Source organism: Astatotilapia calliptera, chromosome 19 (genome assembly GCF_900246225.1).
Source record: "Astatotilapia calliptera chromosome 19, fAstCal1.2, whole genome shotgun sequence".
NCBI classification, from domain to species: Eukaryota; Metazoa; Chordata; class Actinopteri; order Cichliformes; family Cichlidae; genus Astatotilapia; species Astatotilapia calliptera.
In genome coordinates, this window is record NC_039320.1 from 5729719 (window position 1) to 5750383 (window position 20665).

General features: G+C 46.6%; 1 protein-coding gene across 3 annotated transcripts; it reads right to left on the bottom strand.

Annotated features, from left to right (window-relative positions):
* Positions 1-2428: 2428 nt before the first annotated feature.
* On the bottom strand, positions 2429-20344 carry tecpr2 (tectonin beta-propeller repeat containing 2). 3 transcript variants are annotated; one of them, XM_026153065.1, is made up of 27 exons: positions 20221-20343; positions 19192-19300; positions 18973-19113; positions 18346-18474; positions 18108-18239; positions 17875-18032; positions 17212-17365; positions 16961-17113; positions 12437-12569; positions 12082-12308; positions 11759-11978; positions 11367-11613; positions 11094-11289; positions 10593-10820; positions 10447-10514; positions 10263-10378; positions 9984-10157; positions 9083-9263; positions 7542-7683; positions 7202-7427; positions 7044-7133; positions 6872-6969; positions 6660-6795; positions 4342-4490; positions 3556-3697; positions 3323-3472; positions 2429-3239 (listed from the first exon to the last, which is right to left on the bottom strand). In XM_026153065.1, exons 2-27 carry the CDS (start codon positions 19270-19272, stop codon positions 3088-3090), a joined length of 4023 nt encoding a protein of 1340 aa, XP_026008850.1. In that variant the 5' UTR covers positions 19273-19300; positions 20221-20343; the 3' UTR covers positions 2429-3087. The 3 variants fall into 3 exon arrangements, with proteins under 3 accessions (XP_026008850.1, XP_026008849.1, XP_026008851.1); XM_026153064.1 differs by having other exon boundaries at positions 18108-18257; XM_026153066.1 differs by lacking the exons at positions 2429-3239; positions 3323-3472 and having other exon boundaries at positions 3610-3697; positions 4325-4490; positions 20221-20344.
* Between the last annotated feature and the right edge of the window lie 321 nt (positions 20345-20665).

Genomic DNA, 20665 nt, shown 5'->3' on the forward strand with positions numbered 1-20665 from the left:
GGGAAGAATGACCTGCGACAGCGCTCCTTCCACTTTGATGAGATCAGGATTACTTACATCCATCCAGCAGGCTAAAACGACACTTGGGTGTGGATGAAATAATGAATTAATTGCTAATGAAATATTTCATAAAATACTTGTGTAAAATCTGATCATGGTTAAGGATCTTTTATTTAGTGTGAATTTTTTCCAGTTCTGTTTTGGAGAAAAAGCCCAGTTTGAATTGGCCTCCGTCTGATCAGCAGGACCCAGTGTGTCATCTTCTTCTCAGGTTAGATTCACTGTGGCAGTGATGTGGCAAAACTCTAATTTTAACCTGCATCTGTTTGAACTCTGACCTCAGATCTGACTCGCTTCAGCTCCAGCTGCTCTGTCCCTCTTGTCCTCCTTCCCCCCTTTTTATTGACTTATTTCAAACAAATAGGCTGTTTTGTTCTTGACCTCAGTGAATAAAACATTTGATGACATGAGTTAGGGTTGGATATAAAATCTGATAATATCAGATATAATCTGATCAAACATTTATCCTAAACAACCTGAGGTGAGATAGTTGACCGGTTTCCCCTCAGAAAACTCAGAAGTCCTGTGGACTTACCTGCACCTCACTCCTTTTATTCTTCTTTCCCTTTTAAATAACTTTCTCGTGTCCTCAGGTTTTATTGAAGTGTCAGTCAATCAACGACTGTGCTCAGGTGTGATGAAGATCTTTTTGCTTTTAACTCCGTATGAGTATTGATCATCTGCAGCATCTGACTTCAGTACTTGAAGTTTCTGATTGTAGTCTACTGACCAATCAAGAGTAAAGGAGCAGTGGATCCAGAATATGGAGGAGGGTTGTGACGAATCACAGAGACTCTCAGACATCATGTGACACTGTCAAATAATTAAAACCTTCCTTCTATTTCACATCACCTGACACACACACGCCATATCTTTTATTACTCATAAAACATTTATCGCTCATTTGTCATGGCTGACTTCTCATCAGAAGGTTGGCGCTTTGATCCCTGGCTGCTCCGACCTGCATACCTGAGCAAGACACTGAATCCCAAGTTGCACCTGATAGGTATGCATGCAATGTCTAAATGAGGCGTGTTGTGCAGTTCCATGTACCATGTTGGCAGATCCAGAAGTATGTGGACGCATTCATTTTTATAGTATAGACCAGGGGTAGGCAACCTGTCTGATGATGAGTGCCATCTAAAATTTCCTCAGATGTCAGTGTGCCATATGATTGCATTAGCAATAAATTTAATAACGCTCTATATTAACAGTTACACACTATATAGAACCACTTTATAGAATTATATTTGTTCACAGATGTTTGCAGCTATCAGCGAATAGTTATCAGCTATTTTGAAACAGAAAAAAGACTTTTTATCCATAACAAGAACTCCATAACTGTACAACAGAAAATACAAATGCTATTTATGGTCTCCTCACAACACTGATAAGAAAAATAAACTAAGCCAATATGGCATGTTTGTTAATACAGAGACACACATGTTAATGTGATCTCTGGTCTCCCACTCAGAGACACAGGTCTCCCAGTGTCCAGCATTCAGACGGCTACCTGAGGACTCATGTGAGGGAAAATCTGCTCACACAGATATGTAGAGCCAAATACTGTCAATAAGGCCTCTGCAATGTTCTGAAGACAGTTAAACTTGTCAGGTAGTGATGTCCAGCAGGTGAACATGCAAGCTCCATGAACACGCACAGCTGTGGATTCCTGCTGCGTTTGTAGTTCTGCAAACTTTTACCCCCACAGAGTCGAGCTTTTCAGTTCAATCAGCTGCATTTCGATGTCCTCTGTGTCCAACCAGTTAATGTGAGACAAATCCAGCTGGTTTGATCAGAAAAGAAAACATTGGTCCATACACCTGAAAAGTCCCAAAAACACATTGTGAATTCTGTCTCGAGTCTACGGATGTATCCATGTATTTCTTGCGGTGCTGATGCTGAGAGGACAGCTCCTGAAGCTTTTGAAGTGTTGGGATATGGAAATTTCAACATCGCTTGAAAAAACTGCCAGCTAGCAACGTCCCTCTCACCAGTAGGCTAAGTTACTTTTAGCCAATTACAAGTTGAATCTGGTAGTTGGGGTTAAGTAAGATACCATCAGTAAGAAGCGGCAAAACTAATATGTCTACGCGAGTTAATCTGCAATGTGTACCACCGGCCCAGCTATTTATTTTTTAATGCACCTTCTCAGATTAATTCACTGCGTGTCGTGCCATCAGCTAACCCTTAGCGTGCCAGCTGTGGCACACATGCCCAGGGTTGCCGACCCCTGGCTTAGACTGTTTGTTGGAGAGTTTGCTGGTTTGTTGATCATAGCTGAAACATGAAGGCAGAAAACATCTATTCATTTTTCCTTGAAATTCTGTCAATCCAATCAATAACCATTGAATAAGCTGACGCTGCATCAGTGTTTAAATGTGTTTATTAAGTTAATGGATGAAACACAACAGGTGAGTTTACACTGACTCTGTCCAATCAGTCTACACAGGATGACATCACAGCTGCTTAAGATCCCATGGCAACACTGTCAGAGACAATCAGGCGGTGCTTAAAGGTCCACTAGACACCTGGGCCAACACCAGAACTACACTGCTGTCCATTAGAGTCCCGATTTCTGTTTTTGATTCAGTCTCCGGAGGATTTTTACATGTTTTCATGCTGCTGTGTTAGTGGGCGGAGCTTCTGTCTATACCATGGTAACTACGACTTTTAATGAGCCTTAGAGGAAGAAAATGGAGCCGCTTCAAGTCAGTGACACATCCCTTTAACATCTCTATTTACAATGACCCCGTTAGAATAAGTTAAAAAAAGAACCAAGTAGAATAGATCCAATCAGGACTGATCTCAGGGGGCACCCCGCCCCTCCCTTCTGCAATTAAAGTGCTTCCTGTTAAAACCTAAATAAAACATTCACTTCATTTCCCAGCAACGACCTGGCCTACCTGAGTGGCAGCCATCACAGGAAGCCCAGATGTGATGTCACATCCTGTCTGTCCCTAAGGAAGAGGAAGTGCTGTCACTGATGTGTCACAGCACTGTCAGGCGACGCTGTGATGTCACAGGTTAGATGAGCTCCCATTCATCATCAACATCATCCCCTCCAAGAGCGGGGCTTGAGGGGGGGGGTCTGAGGGTCGTCTGTGGGAGGAGTTTCGTCAGCCGATGGGACAATCCGCCAAGTTGAGTCACTGCCCACAACTCATCCTCTGGAGTGACTGCAGAGAGGGAGAAACACACCTGAGACACAGCTGTGTCAAGTATCGGTGTACCAGTATAAAACAGAATAAACCAGTCTTACCGGTGAACCAGCTGGCATTCCCAGGGATCTTCTTCCAGTAATCTCCGGCTGGGTTTCGTTCAGAGACGCCGTAGCGGCGAGCCAGATCTCCGTTTACGCAACGAACCCACGCAGTCCGACAGCTGAGGACTAGCTGACTCACAGCCAGACCTACACACACACACACACACACAGTGAGACACACTCACAGACAGACAGGTGTAGGCGGGTGATGACGTCACACAGGTGAGTACCTGGAACCAGCTCCCACTCTGTCCCAACGGGCATCTCGTCGCTGAGCCCGGTCCTGACGAAAACGCTTCCTCTGTTGTCGAGCGCCCAGAGGAGCCTGTCATTAGGACTCGTCTGAATGCTCATCAGCTGCACTCCGATCGGCTGCAAAGACAAGACATCACAGTCACCTGGACAAGTGTCACTGCTTCTGAGGCTTTACCTTCAGGAAACAGGAAGTTAATAAAGGGAAAATTACAGGTGGAGAGAACGAGGCGTGAGAGAGGTTTAAACGAATGGTAAATGGACTTCTTACATAGAGTCGAAGGAGCTTTGAAAGAAAAGTGTCTGGATTTCTTCAAGTTTCTTGAAGACGTTTCATCCGAGAAGCTTCTTGACTACTGAGAGCAACTGGTGCAGTCCAGATGCTAAGCCCTATGGGAGTGTCCCCCCCCAAAAGGGTCATGGACCAACTATTGATCCTCTACCTAATCACACGAGCCAAGCTGTCAAAACAGGTGTGGGTCACAATCAGCCATGGCTTCTGGTGAACCACTGTGAGACCTAGCCCCACCCTATCATGTGACTAACTGAGGTCAAATGAATGAAATACAGACATTTGTCTTTCTGAGCTCCATAGACTACGATGACCTGGGCGACTGAGAACCTGCACAGACTTCTTATGAAGAGCTTTTCTACTCTACACACTTTATACGACTCGGCTCATATTGATACAAGCACTTAGTATTCAAAGCACCTGAAAATGACCCTGCTGAAGTTAGGCGGGTTTACCTGTGGGTCGATGTTACCTGTACAGGTGGTTCGATCTGGATCCAGGCCGGTAGCATCATGCTGGGATTGAGCGGCTGCGTCCCGACTCTGAAGTAAACGACTCCTCGGCTGTCCACGGCCCAGACGTTCTGACTGCCACAGCTCACGCTCACCAGACGCACACTTCCTGTAACACACAGGTAACGTCTTACCTGAGCTCATCGTGACAAAGGGAAACATTGAAACCTTCTCCTGGACTCATATGAAAAACAGAGCAGTTTGGTCTGAGCCTGACCAAGGAGCACAGATTAAACACGACCTGAAAACCCTTTTTATTTTTCAAAGTAACAGTAGAACATTTTGATCCTTTCTTGGGGTCGGGGGGGCACCGTGGACAGGTCGCCAGGCTGTTGTCTGTTGACAGATAACCATTCACACTTACACCCATGGGCAATTTAGTGTTACCACTTAACCTAGCCCCACTAACTGCGTGTTCTTGGACTGTGGGAGGAAGCCGGGGTACCCGGAAAGAACCCACACAAACACAGGGAGAACATGCAAACTGCACACAGAAAGCCGGGTGGTGGAATTGAACTCGGGACCTTGCTGTGAGGCAGCAGTGCTAACCACTGGAAACCTGACCAGACACGGGAAGGCTTGACAAACTGATAGTTCAGTTAAATCACTCATTTGTGATCACTCACACACACACACACACACACACACACACACACACACACACACACACACACGATTTTATCATTTTTTAATAAAGAAAGAACATGTGACAACACAAAGTGTGTGACATCATGTGTTCTTTGTAAATAAGATTCTCATTGGATCTGTGTGAGCTGGTGGGAGGAGCTAAAAGACTTTCTCCCAGCTTCAAAACAAACAGTAACTGTTGTTTTAGCAACCAACACCCGTCTGAAGTCGCTGTGTTTTTCTCTGCGTGAAACTGAAATGTTACAAGAGACCGCTGACTCCAGAGAGGACGCCAGTCATGTGACCTGAGATAGTGAGAAGGTCAGTGGGCTAAAAACAGACCGGACATCTGAGACAGGTCACAGTGTGACGCACACTCACAGACACACACACTGACCTATGAAGTGCCGCCCTGTTACACAAGTTCCAACTGTCAGTGTGACACAGAAACACAGCTGCTGTGTGTGTGTGTGTGTGTGTGTGTGTGTGTGTGTGTATATGTGTGCGTGTTTCTTGCTGATCTCTTTCACAGCAGTTTTTAGAATCACGTTAATGTTCACTCATTTGTCACAAATAAAGTTTCCTTGTTGAGAAGAAATGCAAAAATCATGAAACAAAAACGTGAATAAAAGGAACAGGAAGTGTGTCGCTGCTTCCTGTTTTTAGGTTTGTTATATAATAGAGGCTGCATCTCTTGCGGACCCGTCCTTCACATTCTACGTGGGCCAGGTCCTCAGAAGGTCGGGTAGGCCGGAAGTAAACGGCTGTGAAATTGGACGGTGTAGGTTTCAGATTAGCGTCACCGCTGTCTCGGTGGAATTTAATAAACTCGGCCGTCTGCTCCTTGCTGTCTAAAATATAACAGGACACTGGAGTAAACTCGACCGTCTCACACTTCTGATTAATCAGTTTTCTGTTTGATGTTTATTCAGCTGTGTGAAAACTAGAACTATAATCTCAGCCAAACCGATTTACTCAGGAATGAATAAAACACTGAAAAAAGCCAAACAATAACATTTTTAAGTTATCTAAGTGACTCATGTTTAACCTGAGTAGTGAAAGTGCGCGGGGGTTTGAAAACGATGTGCGGGGAGTTTGCTGTTATCGCCCTGGCTAGCTGTCGAGCTGGTGGGTAACAGACGTCGCCGAAAACGTCGGAGCACTTTTGCAAATACGTGATGTCTTGATAAACCGAGCAGATATTTGAAGTTTACACAGCTACATTGTGAAAATATCTTAAAAGTTTATTTTGTGACCCAATAAGAGTAATAAGAGTAATATTACAACGCCTGCCATTATTGAAAACTGGAACTGGCTGGGCCACGCTATGAATTCTGGGATATGGTGGGCAACGAAGGACACGCCCGACCCATCTTTCAAATCTGGGGAAAAGGAGGACGCATTTGTCGGCCGGATTCGGAGGAGTCTACGAGTTGAGACAGCCTTCGTCGCGTCGCTGTGACGTAATCGGTCTACAAATGCGGCCTCAGGAGGATGCAGCCCCTGAATTTGGACACCCCCACTGACACATTTTGTTTGTTTTAAATTACAGCTTGGCAGTCACAACTCATCAGCCAATGAGTTTTGAGCTTTGATCTGATGGGCTCGCCCACTCGCACACAGAAGTATCAGAGTGAGTTCAGGTACGCACCGAGTTGGCTCAGGTCCAGGGGGGTCCAATGCAGTCCGACAGGGCAGGACGGGGACAGAGTCCGAATGCTGACCCGGCCGTGCGTGTCCAGCCCCCACAGAGCGTCCCGGCAGGCGGACAGGTGAGTCAGCTCCACCTGAGCGCACACAGCATGCCATGAGATGAAGACACAGGTAACCCTTAAGACACAGACAAGTGGCAGGTGTGTTTACCTCAGGTGGTAAAAGGACTGATGAGGGGCGGAGCTCTCCATCCTGATCCCAAACGCAGAACAAGTCCTTCCTGCTCTGAGCCAGCCACAGGAAGGTACCTGAAAATCAGGTGACACGGGGTAGGGTTATGCTTGGTACAGGGCTCAGGTATGGGTGTGTCCAGCTGTGTTACCTTCTCTGTGAGGCACCGCTGAAGATGTGATGAAGGTCCACCTGGTGGCAGAGACGGTTCCTCTGGGAACTACGTTCTGCCAGAAAGTTCCTGAGACGAAAAGACAAATCAGCCTAGAGCCAGCTAGAGCTTACTGGACTCTATTGGACTTTACTAACCCACGAGGCTGCCACGTGCTAGGTGAAGCTGGTTCTGGCCCGAGGCCACCCAGACTCCGCTGGCATTGGCGCTGACCAGGCTTGGCTGGCACTGGGAGTACTGTGACAGGAAGGCCACAACGCGCTCCATGGGTGCTCTGGTTACCGTGGCAACACTCTGCGTGGCCTGCAGCAGGGTCTGGAACAGACTGCCCTGATCGAAGACCACGTAGTCCGAGATGCTGATCTGAAGGAGAGACACGGGCTGAACCAGAATGCCTCCAACAGAGACCCTAATGATGGAAACCTCTTTGGCTGTCATCGTTAACATACAGTCTGTCGTACAGACGCTAAGGCTCACCTGCCACCAGTGATCATCCTCGCCCTGCGGTCTGGACGAACACACGCCAGTCCGAAACCACAGGCTGCCGCTGGCATCCAGAGCCCATGCCGTCCCACCGTCTCCCAGGGCAACGCACATCAGCTCCAGACCCTGAGCCTCACTGCGACACACACACATACACAGGTGGTGAGGAGTGTACCTGATGGTGTGTACCTGTGTTGCTAGTTCACACCGCTTCCAGAAAGACAGTGTTTCTCCCACACCAGCTTCTCTTCACCGGGTCCAAAAATAGATTCAAAATCCTTCTCACATCCAACAGCTCTGTCAGAGGTCTCTTCCTGTTAAATGGGAGTTCTTCCTCTCCGCTGTCACCGAGTGCTGCTCGTAGGCATTGATTGTTGCTCTGTTTCTTCTCTAATATTTTAGTGTGGACTGTGTAAAGTGCCTCAAGTTGACTGCTGTCACCTGATGCAAATGTCATAGTATTACTGAAGTATAGTAGTAGTATAATAGTATTACAGTAGTAGTAGTAGTAGTACAAGATTAAGTAGTTCAATTCCTTGTAATCGTTAGTCAGCTTGCCTGTTGATCAGGGTATCAGCTCGTGTACTACAATCAGCTGGTTTGAGTTCTCGGAGGAGGAAAATAGCGGGGAGTGTCCCCCGCGCATATGGACATAACTCTTGTTTTTATTGCACAAAAGGATGAGATGGCAATGGTAAAATGGAAATCTGTATCCAAGACTGAAGCACCTGTGTAATGCTGCTAACACAACTGCATAGACAGCATGCTAACACTAAGTTAGCGTCACTTTGGGTTCTTGGCTAAGCCTGAGTAACAGCTGACCCCAGCCACGCACTGTGAGCTGCGGTGAAGCCAGCTGTTGCTGAACTTCATCAGGTAACAAACGGTCAGGCTGCAGCCTCGTTTTTTTTCCAATTTGTATATTCATAAAACTCCAAACAACAGTTGCCTCAACTCACTTTATATTGTCAGGTAAAGAGCCTACATGAATCATTTTCACGTGTCTTTGTGCTGTCAGCTTTGTGTTCATACCCAAATACTAAGAGAAACGTGTGTGTCCTCATTAGGACAGATATTTGTGTTGGTGTGTGGGGCTGTAGCTGGAAGTTTATATTGTCTCATAATTACTGTTTAACAATGTGTTTCAGGTTGTTTTACAGAGAAATGCCAAAGTAATGTAACGAATAGTGTAAAGAATGATTTCCTCTTGGAAGTAATTAAGTAACATACTGCATTACTTTGAAAAATGACTTTTTTGAGTAATGACCCCAACGCTGATCACAACAAAGAGCGGAAACACCTCCGACAAACATTTGACAGCATGACATTAATATGCATTAATGTCATGTTTTTGATATGCTGCTTGAGATGGTGATGAGTGTCAAATTGGAGCCAATGACAGTCGATGAAATTGATAATGCAACCAGAATTCCCATCTCTATGCATGATTATGTTATACTTTCTACCCTTGCTGCAGTAATAGAGTAGTATTACAGTAGTACTGCAGACCTATGATAGTATTACGGCAACAGTACCTGATGGTGTCGTATTTCCAGCCCTCACCCTCACTGCAGTAGCTGTTCAGGCCTTCTCGGTAGAATAAAGCTTGGTGCTCGCTCAGGGCCCACACCACACCTGCCCGCACACACACCTGGCTGAACACGCAGGGGGTCTCCACCTTGATGGAGCGAGCGCAGGGCCGCTCCACGCTCAGACCTGAGACACACAGTGTAAGAGTTTCATTACAGAGCTTATCTGACGTAAAGGGTCAGCCTGGTTTAAGCTCTCGGGCTTTTTGGTTAAGAGCAGCCTGATCTGTGGCTTTTCGTTGGTTCGGTTTTATGACCGATGGTCATGGGGTCGAGCAGATCGATCATGTGTGGTGGAGAGGAGGAGCTCTGACCTTACTGATGTTCAGCAGTCACAGTGAGCAGAGCTCTCCTCAGAACCTGTTTTATTGATCTGGGTTTGATTTTGTTTAATCTTAGTCTCTCCTGACAGCAGAGCTGGAGGCAGGTGAAACCTCTATGGCAAGGCGCACTCTGCTGGTCACACACTTTATAGCCGTATGTGTTTACATAAAGTTATGGATGTTGGAAAAAAAAAAAAGAAGAAAGAGAGAATCACGTTTTTCCTCTCAGTGAGTTTAGAACTTCCTGCAATCAGAGGAGGTGAGAACACCTGCTCAGGCACTCAGGTGACTGATGACGTTGCAAGTGGAATAATATTTGTGTCTCAACTGCTTTGTTTTAAAAAAAAAAAAAAAAAAAAGTTTGCAGCGACATCATGAAGACTAATCCACCAACACAGACCTCTGAAGGATCAGCTGACAGGAAGCTCACACGTTAGACAGGAAATGCTTCAGCTGTAGTTCTGTAAAAACAAAGAGTTTACTGTGACATTCAGGCAGAGCCATTTGTACAGGTGCATAGTTACCTGTCTGCAGGAAGAGATCCCCATTGGTCCTGACGATCCAGGCAGAGTCATCACTCAAAGCGATGAATGCCGCCTGCTCCACAGCTTTGTACCAGTGACGTTTTCCTTTCGCCGAAAACTTAGCACACGCGAACGCCGTCAGGCTCTTCTGCTCCACCTTCCACAACAGGTTACCTGCAGGGTTAGACCGGTCATATGGAAATAATTCACCTACACAGGAAACAGTATATTCACTATAAAACAACAATGACATCAGCAAGTAAAGACATTATCGCTTACCTGAAGGCGATAATGCCATCTGGTGGACGTTATCCTCAAAGCGCTGCCAAGTGAGTCCAGTTTCAGGCAGAGGGCTGCAGAACAGCCCACCTTTAAAGTCCAGACACCACACATACCTGAAAAGGAACACCTGTCACACATCTGCACTCACCTACTCATCACCTGAGGGATCAAGAGAGCCTACCTGTCCGTCACCTGCAGGCTCAGTATCCCACATCCTGGTCCTGAGTACCCCATCCAGCTTTCCGCCAACTAAAAGACACATTCGTAGGAGACATGAAGGATTCTCTGCACAGGTGTAAGTCTCACCTAGTCAGGTTTCTGTCTAACCTGGTCGGGTTTGAGCCGGTCTCTCTCCTGGCCATCCTGGTCTTGCGAATTCTCCGTTGGATTGGTCAGGCAGGTGAGGGTGTCCACAGCATTACCAGCAGGGGGGAGCATGTGGCTGTAAATGTCATCGTCTTCATCACTGGACAAACTGGGCTTCCTGTCCAAATTGGACACGGTAGAGTGGAACATTTGGTCTGCCATACCAGCAGAGGCCGCCAGGACATCGTCCTAAATGCACAGGGGGAAAATTTACTTCACCTGTGCTAAACACGCAGATCCACAGACGAGTTTCAGGCTCAAACCCTGACCTGTTAAGACTTTATTGATACTGATACCATTACTAATAGAAACTCTTACTGATACATCTTGCCAAAACACAGGGGATGACTGAGCAGGTGTGATCCCTGGAAATGTAGGTGGGCCTCAGCTGTAACAGCAGCTGTATTTACACACAAGTCACATGTTCATGAATGTTTGTCAGAACCTTCAGCTTAGACACACCTCCTCCTCCGGCCCAATCAGAGGGCTAAGAAACTCGTCAGCCTCCACCGGCTGACGATCTGGCAACTCCTCTGCTTCCTCAGTGTTCTGCATGTAGGAGAAGGTGCACTCCAGCAGCAGATCCACATCAGGTGTTGGGGGTACGACCTCAGCACCAGGGTTCGGGTGGTTCTCCAGGCCTGGGAGGAGCAGGGAGCTGAAACAGGAGGAAGAGAAAATCCGGTCAGCAGGTGGTGCAGATCAGACAGAACAACACCATCTTCAGATATTCACCCAGTCTGGTGGGAAGAAGCCTCCACCTCCTCTTCTTCCTTCATGCCTCTCTCTGAGACTCTCGTCTCCCAGGGGCCCTGATTTGGGTGGTGTTCTGGAGAGTTCTCGTTCTGAAAATCCACTCCAACGAGGGAGGCCCGGTCGCTCAGAGGAGTTCCACTTCCTCCGTCACTGACACTCCCGTCCTGAACTACAAACATGGAGTCTGAACAGCTGCTCTCAGAGAGGCGGGTCGCACCACCGCTGTCTGAGGAGAGAGAGACAGGTCAGAATCACACACTCACCTGTCTGTCTGATCTCCTGTTTAAACTGTTGCTCTGTGTACTCGTCACAGAGTCACATTGGTCATAAAGTGGTAAAACGCTTTACAGAGTGGGAGGAGTCACACTTGCCTTGTCGTCGCCTCTTTTTCTTCTTCACTCTGATGGGCTTTACCACCAGCTCCTGTTGCATCTGCTCCTGACCCAGGGGGGTGCTGTAACGTCTGGATGTCAGCTCGCAAGAACCACTCGCTGGAGCGTTTCCATGGAGACCGTCCCATGAAGTGACGGAACTGCTGCGGCTTCGAGAGCTACTTGCGAACAAACCGGACAGCTGGCCAAGCTCAGTCACCTGGAATCACAACCAAACACACCTGGTTACCCTAACAGAAAGGACAGGTATGGTTACTGCAGGCTGTCCCAGGAATCCAGGTAAACCACAGCAGCAGCCATACCCCCAGTTGCTGCTCCTCCTCTGCCTCCTCCACTTCCTCCACTCCTCCCTCCTCTTCTTCCTCTGCTTTCTCCTGTCCACCCTCCCCTCCTTCGCCATCCTCTCTTCCCCCTCCCTCTGTAATGATGGCCATGGTTCTGATTGGCTGAGCAATTTCCACTGATCCGACTGATCGGAGGATGGTGGGTGTGGTCAAGGGTGAGGACAGACAGACAGAGAGGTCCAACACTGACAGACAGAATGAGGGTATGTGAAAAAGAGAATTGGTGAGATTATACTGGCAATGGGCTTTTATTAGTAGTAGTGGCAGTATTATGCTCCTGTGATATTATACTGGTAGTGCTGGAGTTGCTCACAGTTGGAGGCAAGACCCTCGGGGCTATTGGACAGGCGGATGATGTCACGATCTCCTTTCAGGACGAAGATCTCGTTGTCACAGCAGGAGACAGACACGATGTCTCCGCTGCTCTCCAAAGCTCCAATGATCACCTTAAGAACACAGATCAGTTAGAAATTTAAACAACATTCACAGAACGCTCAGAAGATTCAGATTTATGCAAAATTAATCCAAAACACAAAGCAGTTCAGAAATATGGGAAATGTTATTAAGATGCTACTTTTTAAGATGGATGTTGTCTAAGGAGCTTGCAAAGAAAAGCGTCTGGACTTCTTTAAGTTGCTTGAAGGCATTTCACCTCTCATCTGAGAAGCTTCTTCTAGAATCAAATGGTGGAGAGTCCCAGATTTAAACCTAGTGGGAGTTTCCCCCCACAGAGGGACAAAAGGACCCCCTGATGATCCTCTACCTCTGTTCAAAGATGGTCGCTCACAGTGGACATAGATGGCTTCTTTCACTCCTCTTTCAAACCATCTGTCCTCTCTGTCCAAAATGTGAACATTGGCATCCTCGAAAGAGTGACCTTTGACCTTTAGATGCAGATGGACTGCAGAGTCTTGTCCCATGGAGGTGGCTCTTCTATGTTGTGCCATGCGCTTGTGAAGTGGCTGTTTGGTCTCTCCAATGTAGAGGTCTGAGCATTCCTCGCTGCACTGTACAGCATACACCACATTGTTAAGTTTGTGTTTTAGCGTTTTGTCTTCGTGATGAACCAGTTTGTCTCCGAGTGTGTTGCTGGGATGTTGTGCTTTGAGAAGATGCTCCTGAGTTTTCCCGATACACCGGCTGCAATATTTTTATGTTTGTCTTTCTTATCCTCCCTCGCTGGTGTCTGGTCTTCTTTTCTGTGCCTCTTTGCTGACTTTAAGAACGCCCATTTAGGATAGCCGCACGTTTTGAGTGCTTCTTTTACATGTGTGTGTTCCTTCTTTTTAACATGTTCTGCCCGGTGGTGTAGGGTCCTGATTACTCCAAGTTTGTGTTCCAGAGGGTGATGGGAGTCAAAGAGGAGGTACTGGTCCGTGTGTGTGGGCTTCCCGTAAACTTCGCTGTTGAGGTTGCCGTTCTCTTCAATGTGCACAGCACAGTCCAGGAAAGGCAAACAGTTGCCCTTTGTGTCTTCCCTGGTGAAGTTGATGTTCTTATCCACAGCGTTAATGTGCGCAGTGAAGGATTCCACTTCTTGTGTCTTGATTTTGACCCAGGTGTCGTCCACATATCTGTACCAGTGGCTGGGTACACTCCCTTTGAAAGAGCCAAGAGCCTTCCTTTCCACTTCCTCCATGTAAAGGTTGGCTACAATAGGTGACACGGGGGAGCCCATGGCACAGCCATGTTTTTGTCTGTAGAAGCCTTCGTTGTACTTGAAATATGTAGTGGTGAGGCAGAGGTCTAACAGTGTGCAGATCTGATCGGGTGTGAAGTTGGTCCTGTCCTCCAAGGAGCTGTCTTCTTGTAGTTGTTTTCTGACAGTCTCCACGGCCTCCGTGGTGGGTATGCAAGTGAAGAGAGAGACTACATCAAAGGACACCATGGTTTCATCTGGATCCAGGGTAAGTTTCTGGACCTTGTCGGTGAAGTCGGTGGAGTTCTTGATGTGGTGTAGGGTGTTCCCCACGAGAGGAGCAAGGATGGTAGCAAGGTGTTTAGCAATGTTGTAAGTGGCTGAGTTTATGCTGCTCATGGGTCTGAGTGGGACAGCTTCCTTGTGGATTTTAGGAAGTCCATAGATGCAGGGTATGGCATCCCCTGGGTAAAGGCGGTGATATGTAAGGCGGTCAGTGATTTTGTCCTTTTCAAAGTCCTGAAGGCAAGCTATAACTTTCTTTTTGTAGCTGCTTGTGGGGTCTCGCTTTAAGGCTTCGTAGGTGTTGTTGTCACTGAGGAGAGTAGTGATCTTTGTGTGGTAATCCGTAGGGTTTAGGACCACGGTGCACCTTCCCTTATCAGCTGGTAATATAGTGATGTTGTGGTCTTTGCTCAGGGAACTGACGGCCTTCTTTTCTTGTATTGTGAGGTTGTATTGTTGGACGGAGGGACTTTGACACTGGACTTTCATCCTGATTTGCTCTGCTTCTGTCTGTGATAATTTGTTAATCCGTATGGCAGTTTCTGTGGCTGTGATGAGGTCCACTATGGGCAGCTGTTGTGGAGAAATGGCAAAATTGAGTCCTTTGGCTAATACTTTCTTTTCAGGTTCAGTGAGATTACAGTCTGAAAAGTTCTTCACCCATTTTTCCTGACTGTCCTCAGGTGTGTGTTCTTCTCTGTGTTGTGTAGGTTCTGACTGAGGAGTGTATGTTTTAGAAAGCAAGGTGTGGAATTTCCTGCGTTGTCTCTCTTTTCTTTTAGAGAGTTGGGCCTGCTGAGCCTTGTCCACAAACTTGTAAACCTTTTCTAAAATACGAGAGGGTTTTCAGTTCCTGCAGAGTCTGGCTGATCTTGTTCTGGAGGTCATCTATAGTGAAATGGACCTGTCTTATCCTTTCACTTAGAAGTTGATTTTATTCTCCCCCTAAAAATCAACTATGTCCCCTGACCATGGATCCAAGGCGTAAACCCTTAGGAACAACTTTGTCTGCATCTTAGGTTGAAACGGAGATGGTTCCTATAATCCGCTAGTTTCCATGATTCCTTTTCATACTGCCGCACCAGTTGAAGGGTGTTCCTCACAAAATGTACGGCAATATGTGTTTGAAGGTTCTCAGTCATCCAGGTCATCGCAGTCTAAGCAGCTTGGAAAGAAAAGCGTCTGGACTCCTTTAAGTGGCTTGAAGACTTTTCACCTCTCATCCGAGAAGCTTCTTCAGTTACGTAACAGAGTATGGAGAGAGTTTACGAAAGAGAAGCAAATAAGAGTCGTCAGGTGCTCAAAATAAACCTTAGACTCAAACGTTAGAACAGGCTTTTCCCTGCAGCACGCCATGTAACAAATACTTCCAAAGGAAATGGCGGCTGTTGTTAGGTTTTGTATTGTTGATTGTCATTTATGCTTAGAAATATTTACTCACATATGCTTAGAGGTGTATAATCATTTGTAGATTGAAAGAATGTCTCATCCTAGGAGGTCTGTAACGGCTCTGAGTAGCATGAAGGGGGAGTGCATTCACTGCCTCTACAGAGTGTTCTGGCATAGATCACACACCTCCTAGGAGAGGTCGTATCTTCTCTTGCTGATATATGGTATAGCAAACACACGTATATCTGTTTAAGTATAAGAGCCTTTTGTTCAGATGGACCCGCTCCTGGCACCAGCGTTTGGGGAGTCTCCACAGGGTCACACCTTGACCCCACACACACACACACACACACACACACACACACACACACACACACACACACACACACACACACACACACACACACACACACACACACACACACACACTATTCTTTGTTCACATGTATACCTATGTAAGATGTCATATGTTAATGACCCTATGCATATTCATGTAACCACAATAACAGGAGTGCTATGGGGAGCCTGGCTGAGAGTCTGACGGAGGTGGTGGAACAACACTCGGCTCCAGGCAGGACTCCCTCATGCATGAGTAACATGAAGAACTTTGCCTACTCGTGTCTTGCTTCGCTGTGTAATTATATTGTCCTCAATGTTCCAGCGGATAGGTTCAAGCTACAAACCTATCAGCTGTTACAACTTATATCTAAAAATATATCGTTTCATGCCGAAATTCACTGAATTTACAGAAAGTGCACCACTTTGCGATATATGTCTCATATGGGGATATGAGATTTTGGTCATATCGCACAGCCCCAGTGCTGCATATGGTCATTACATCTTATCTCTGTCACTTTCCAGTGCAGTCAAAGCCTTTGCAATTTCAACAGTGATATTGATATTATTGAACTTTGTTCTAAAGTTTGACCGCACAGTGCCTTTGTTTGTGCTAGCCATGTTAGTATTTGGGCTACTTTGTGGACAAGTAAAACTTTGGCTCTGTGTTAGTGCCGAAGGTGTTGACATACCAGTATTGTGTCCTTATTAAGAGATGGAGCTGCTTTGAAAAAAGAAGCACGCGGTTTTCAGAACTTGTCTGTTAAGCTGCTATATTGGTCATGTGACGCCCACAATTCCAGAGTACACATTTGACGTGAAGTAAAAGAAGACTGTTTGTAAACCGTGTGGAGCAACCGTCGCCGGTAAAAACACAACACACTTTTACATTTTATATTTTGGTCAGATTACTTAACCTCCAGTCTACGATAACCTTATGATATTTAGTCAGCTGAAAACAGACTAAAACGAAAAAAATGTAGATGCCTAAATTAAGACTGAAACTAAGTCCAAATTTATTGTGAAAATTAACACTGCCTCAAAAACCCTATCCCCCATATTTTTTCCCATACTGGCTTCTCTTTTACTTGCTCCCTGTTTGGTCCAGAATTTAATTTAAAAGCCTTAATGTCATGAATAATCATACCCCACATTATCCTAAAGATCACATCATTCAATCAGAAGTACCTGGTTCAGACAGTCCAGGACATAGATGCTGTACTCATTCCAACTGAGGATCCAGCCCTCTTTCAGGAAACAACTAAGCAGCCCGAGCTGGCGGTCTGCTGGACGGTACCCTCCGATCGGGTCAGGACGAGGAAACAACTCAAACTGAGGTATCTGAGTCAGGCAGGTGTACAGAAAACAGGTCTGTTACTAACACAGGTGTATCAATTTCAGTGTATATGTATAGGTATGTGTTGGTGTTCCCAGTGTACCTGTGAGTTAAAGAGGGGCTTGAGCAGCCGGGTGTCCTCCACCTGTCCTCTGATGTCAGACCTCCACAGTCTGAGTCCAGGTCGAGCAGCAAACACCTGAAGGTCACTCTGTTTACAGAGAGCAGGTAGGAAACAGGCTCCGAACCGTCCACTGCTGTAACAGCACACAAATTCCACAGTATCAGTACAGGTACAAGTGATGCTTCTGTGTACGAGTATCACCAGTGAGCACAGGTATAGATAATATAGACGAGTACCACTAAATCAGTAACCGGTAAAATTTTAGGGTCTTTACCTTACAACAGCGGTCCCCAAACTTTTTTGGGCCATAGACCGGTTTAATGTCAGACAATATTTTCACGGACCGGCCTTTAAGGTGTGGCAGACAAATATAAGAAAATAAAAGGACACGACCAAGACAAAAACTGTGGCATTTTGTAAATATAATAATAAACGCAAATTCACTGTGTAATTGTGTAATTTTATTAGCAGCATCCTCCTGAAATGCGGCAACAACACTGACACCCTCCTCTCTGCCACTTAATGCTCTCTGGTCGCTATGGCAACGGGTAAAAATTTATTTCAAAATACGACACACATCTGCAACAGGAGGTGAGATGAGGATGGGGTAAGGGGATGGGGATAGGTGGGGTCTGGGGTTACCTCTTGCGGGGCTTGGTGCCCAGCTGTAGCACTTCCTGTTTCTGTGTGCAGTATAGCAGGGATCTCTGCTGCGTTGATACCAGCAGCACCTGGTGACTATACTCCATCTGAACCACACCTGAGGACTCCTCCAGCAGCAACACAGGCTTACACACCCCCTGCACGGACGCACACACACGGCGTAAGGGCGGGTGTGTTACAATGGAAAGGACGGAGGCAGTGTGGGTATTTACCTGGTCCAGGTCCAGAGAGGTGAACACAACTCGTCCTTTATCATCACCGGAGAAAAGCTTCATCCCGTTTGTGCTCCACGCCAACGCTGTGACAGTGCCTTTATGGAGGCCGACAACATCGAAACGCCGCAGCTGCACAGAGACAGACAGCTGTGTGTGTGTGTGTGTGTGTGTGTGACACGGGTGCACAGAGGCAGAGGGGGTAACAACAGCGTTCATTGTCAATCAATCTTCTTACCTGTTTGTTGCGACCAGGAAGCGGAGATACCAGCTGAAAGACTGCAACCCGTCCTGAAGAGGTTCCTACAGCAACCAGGTCATCAAAGCAGCTGAGCAGCTTCACAGCTGTGATTGCATCATACTTCCCCTGTTACACACACACACACAGGTCAAAAGCAGTCACCTGTCTCTCGGTCTTCCAGGTGTGAACTTGTTACCTGTCCTGTCTGTGGTGAACAAACATCTCACCATGCACTGCAACATGTTTTTATCATGTGATCTGTCTCGGTGCGTCTCACTCCTGTTCAAACCTTTTCAAGCTCTCACAGGTGGCTCCAGGAGAGTCTGAGGTTGAACCAAATGTAACCTGTAACACCTGAACCTGAATGCATCACTGGTCACATGACTGCAGGATATGATTGTCACCTGTCTGAGCACACCTGCATCAGTGTAAACGAGTTAATGAAAGTCTGAGCGCATCATGCAGATGCAAAAGTACCCGTTTAAAGAATCCAAATATAATTTCTGTCTTTATTTAACCTGCCAGCTATCTGACATCACCTGTGTGCCATTGCCTGTCTGACAGAAGTCCACATAAACCTCCCCAACACTTAGTATCTAAGTATTGTAGGAAAAGACCTCTCACCTCTAAGCTGTATTTGTTCAGGTGTGCGAGCCGGCGGCAGTACAGGTAGAGCATACCAATGCTGCTGCCCACAGCCAGGAAGTCACTGCTACTGTCCAAAGCTGTCAGGTAAACCAGGACTGACCTGAAGCCCCGCTGCACCTGCAGGGAAACAGGGGACCCCTCAGCTTCATCTCTGACACCATCATCATCATCATCCACACCTCGACAGGTACATACCTTGGCTGGGATGGCATTCAGCAGGTAGTAGAGTGGGCAGAACTCCCTCAGGACAGACTGCGGGGCCAGCTGAGCAGCCATGTTACTACCGAGGTGAACTCAGCTGATCCTAGCAAAAAACAACAACACAGAAATACACCTGAGGACAGGTGAAAAACCTGCTCATCACCTGCAGGAGCCTGGACCAAAGAGTTCAGTGAATATCTGTTTAGAACCTTCTGGCTGTTCTGGGAACGCCACTACCGTCAGGGTTTTAATCTTTAACCCTTCACCAGTCTGCGAGGGCGGCGCCCTGAAGCACCGATAGTACGGCAGCTCAGTGGATCAAACAGACACCGAATTAAAAAAAAAACGCTAGCCAAGCTCAAACGGTGCTGCTGAACACTGATCTAATTTTCGCTGAGGCGGATTCACAGTAAAATCTCCGTTTGTTAAGTGGAGTTCGGCGTGGACGCCATGAAAGTCCCTATTCCCGATCAATTATCAATGAGCCTTTACGCCAAAAACATATTTGCGGTTCGACATCTGGCAGCTACACGCCGCGCAGACGCAATATAAAGGAGCCAGCGACGTCATTCTACTCTTCATTAAAATAACAATAAAGGTGAATCTGCAGTTTGAAAGCGACCAGCCTGAACAAACGTTGAAATTTAACCGGATTTAAAGCCTGTTCGGTGGAGCAGACTTGTGCCAAATAAAGCAGAACCGTTTGCTGGATGTTATGGAAAGTCTTGGTTTCCCTTAAGCTTCTGTTCTTGTGTTCCAAACTCAGCGGATCTTAAAAATGGCCGTTTACTGAACGGAGTTTGGTTTGACGCTGCAAAAGGCTGATGTTAGCTCGGTAAGCTTCTGTGGAAGGTGACAACTGAGAATAAATATCCCCAAAACGAAGTGAACAAACAAAGAAATAATTAAATAAACAAACAGTCACCGCGTTGTTTACACATAAGTGTCCGGGCTAGCATCAGTGTCGAACGCTGTTAGCACGCTGGCTAACACCGGCGCGTGAAGGAGATCGTGACATCTCACCGAAAGCTGCCCGCGAACGAGGCCGCGCAGATGTTGATCCAGGTGTTTTTGGTGCAGCTGGATGTTGGGGATCGGACAGGTGACATCGCCCTGCGTGACTGCTTCCACCGAGGCCATCCGCAAACTGCGCCACCTGCTGGTCACAAGCATCAAGAAGCTGCGGCTCCCCTCAGCTTCCGGTTTTTATTTTTATTTTAGGTGTTTGTTTATTCTGGGTAAAACTAAAACTTCACCGATAAAACTCCATCTCCCGCCTTATAATTAATAAATAAACATAAACATTCAGAATTTAATGACCGGAAACGGAAACTCGACGACAGCTGACTGGAAAACAAGGAAACTGGATCAGATTAACAAATATTTTTAACTGGAACAGACGAGTAAAACTGGTGAAAAATGAATGACTGGATTAATTTAACTTGATTTTGTGTATGTGTTTTCTGGA